A 2,605-nucleotide genomic window follows, 5' to 3' on the forward strand; every position below is an offset into this window, starting at 1 on the left:
AAAAAAATCTTGGAATTCACCCAATATTGCACATCTCTTCGCACTGCCCGAAATGTAAGTGGCAACTCCTCTAATCAAATCTTCGCAAGAAGAAGGTAACTTTTTGCAAGTTTTACTGGCTACAATCGCGGATGAATGGCAAATACAATTCAGTGTTACTAAATTTGGAACTTCTACTTTAAGACGACTCATAAAAGAATTTTTACGTCCAATCATAACTGACGCATTATCGGATGCCATTCCAACAATATTTTTTATAGGAATATGTTTTTCTTCTAAGCATTTTTTAAATATTTCAAAAATTTTATTCGCGGAACAATCTCTTGCATCTAAAGATAATAATTCTAATAATTGAGTTGTAATTTTTTTAATCGAAGGTGATACATATCGAACAAGAAGGCACATTAATTTAGTATCTGAGATATCCGTACTCTCATCTATTAGAATAGAAAATTTACAAGTTTTTAAATATTTTACTATTGCCTCAATTTCCCGTTTTGCAGTGACATTTTTAGCAATACTTGCGCACTTATTTCGACCTAGTGAAAAATCTTGCACAACTTTGGGATCTTTAAAAATATCTTTTATCAAAGGTGATAAATGATCCGCGAGTTGAAAGGCTATATTATGCTCGGAAAAAAAGTTGATAATTTAATTTCTGTGCGTTTAACGTTATCTTTATGTGACAAGCTATTTTCGGTATCAATATTATCAGCAGTCTTATAATTACAAGATTTTATGTTATCGATATGTCTGACCGTTTGTGAATGTTCAACTAAATTTGTTCTGCAACATCTGATAGTTTTATTGCATGCAATACAAAATGCTTTATTTTCTGCAGGATGAGGAGCTAACCATCCTTTAAAGATATCTTTATCTAGCCAGGCATTTTGAAATTCTCTACTTCTACGTTTCTTAATAGCTCCTTGACTAACAGAATCCATCATGCAGCTTGCACAAATATATAAATAAGTGTTATACTTATTAACTTACCTTGTGTAGGTATTGTTGGTCTCTAACCTCTTTCGACGAACCCGTCACTTTCGCGCCAAGACCCGAGACTTTTGCGCCCAACCGTCGCATTGTAGACAGTCGAGCGCGCGAGCTAAGTGAGAGCGACAAGGAGGGAGTAATATTCTCCCTCTCGCTCGGCACTGCCGAGCGCTGCCGACACACCGATAGACCGAGCGTCACTCTGTGTGCGTAGTGGAGGGGGGCGCATGCGCCAAAAACCGGGCCGGTATCACATCACTGGTTTGAGCCAGCGGTCCCTCCTGGGAGGGGAAGACCCCCCGACCCTGGGGCGGGACGGGGGAGTGCCGGATTCCACGCACATGCCTAAGCACGCGCGTAGCCTACCGGCTAAAACACCCATGAGTGACCCTAACACTGCGCCTTGTTGGGGGAGTCCTGGGAAACGCTCTGATCACATCCGCGAGCTCCCCCACGCGCTTGCCGTGGCGAGTTACCTCTAATCTGTGACGGGTGAGTGCCACCACCCTCATCCGTCACCCCCCCTTTCCGGAGTTGCTGCTGCTCCTAAAGCAGCAGCAGCGAACGAGTGGTAGCCCCGACCACTCGCCCGCCCCCCGGGCAAGAGGAGGAAGGAGGTGCGGTGGCCACCTCCCCCCTCGCACCCCCTTAGGGGCAGGCGGGTGCCGTAGCTTCGAGGCTAGGTCCGAAAGCCCCACCCCGAGGCCCAGCCCCCTGCCTTCGCGGGGCGAAGGGGGGCGCTTGTGGCGGAGTCCCCGTAGGGAATCCGCCCGAGCCCCCTCCATCCCGCACCCTCCGCCGACCTGCTCGGCACAAACGGCGGCGAGAGGGGGGACCTCCACCCCCTTGGAGGTTCCAGAGATCCGCCCTCCCGGCGCCAACTCCCACTTTCTTTCAACACATCACCCCTCCGACTTGGGTAGGGGTGGTGCCCAGGCGTCGGCCCGGTTGTTATTTCCCTGTTTTAGAGAGCCAATCTAGCTCTCTTTACTCACTATCGGGTTGAGGAGGGGCGGCTTCTCTCCTCCTCACCCGCTCATCCGCCTCCTTCCGCGACATGACCTTTTCACAGAAGGAGACGAACGCCCTCCAGTTCTCCCTTCCGGCCTCGCCTATTCTGGCCGCGGCCGCAATGACCGCCGGAAGGGAGAGGTCCTCTCCTATCTGTGCCCGGAGGGCACGACGCTCATCTGCCCACGCTGGACAGAACTCCAGCGTGTGCTGCGCCGTGCACTCCTTCCCGATGCAGTGCAGGTAGTAGCCGAAGCATCCATGGCCTGTCACCACCTGCACCGCGTGGAAGGAGAGATGTCTAAGTTTCACTCCTTCCACCCACTCCTCCAGCACTGGCTGGACAGCTTGGGCGACCCTCAACCCCATTCCTGACGGGGGGTCTGCCAATCACATTTTCTATCGGTCAACGAGGGTTGCCCTGATTTCGGCTTTGAGGGCCCCCCTGGCCCTAGGCGGGATCACCCCCAGTTCCGCTCGAATTCTGCGCCCCCGGTCGTACATCTCGGCGTACGACCTCATTATCAGGTGCACCGGGGGGATTCCCGCCAGGGCTGTCGCCCTCACATGGGCGACGGTCCTATACGCTCTTGCGGCTCGC

At 51.3% G+C, this 2,605-nt stretch overlaps 1 protein-coding gene across 1 annotated transcript; it reads right to left on the minus strand.

The window, feature by feature from the left end:
• Positions 1-1,980: 1,980 nt before the first annotated feature.
• LOC139785887 (uncharacterized) lies at positions 1,981-2,373 on the minus strand. Its single transcript, XM_071725050.1, has one exon. It carries the CDS (start codon positions 2,371-2,373, stop codon positions 1,981-1,983), a length of 393 nt encoding a protein of 130 aa, XP_071581151.1.
• Between the last annotated feature and the right edge of the window lie 232 nt (positions 2,374-2,605).

This window comes from Temnothorax nylanderi, unplaced genomic scaffold (assembly GCF_030848795.1).
Source record: "Temnothorax nylanderi isolate EJ_2023f unplaced genomic scaffold, tnyl_v1.0 TNYL_tig0911_pilon, whole genome shotgun sequence".
NCBI lineage: Eukaryota > Metazoa > Arthropoda > Insecta > Hymenoptera > Formicidae > Temnothorax > Temnothorax nylanderi.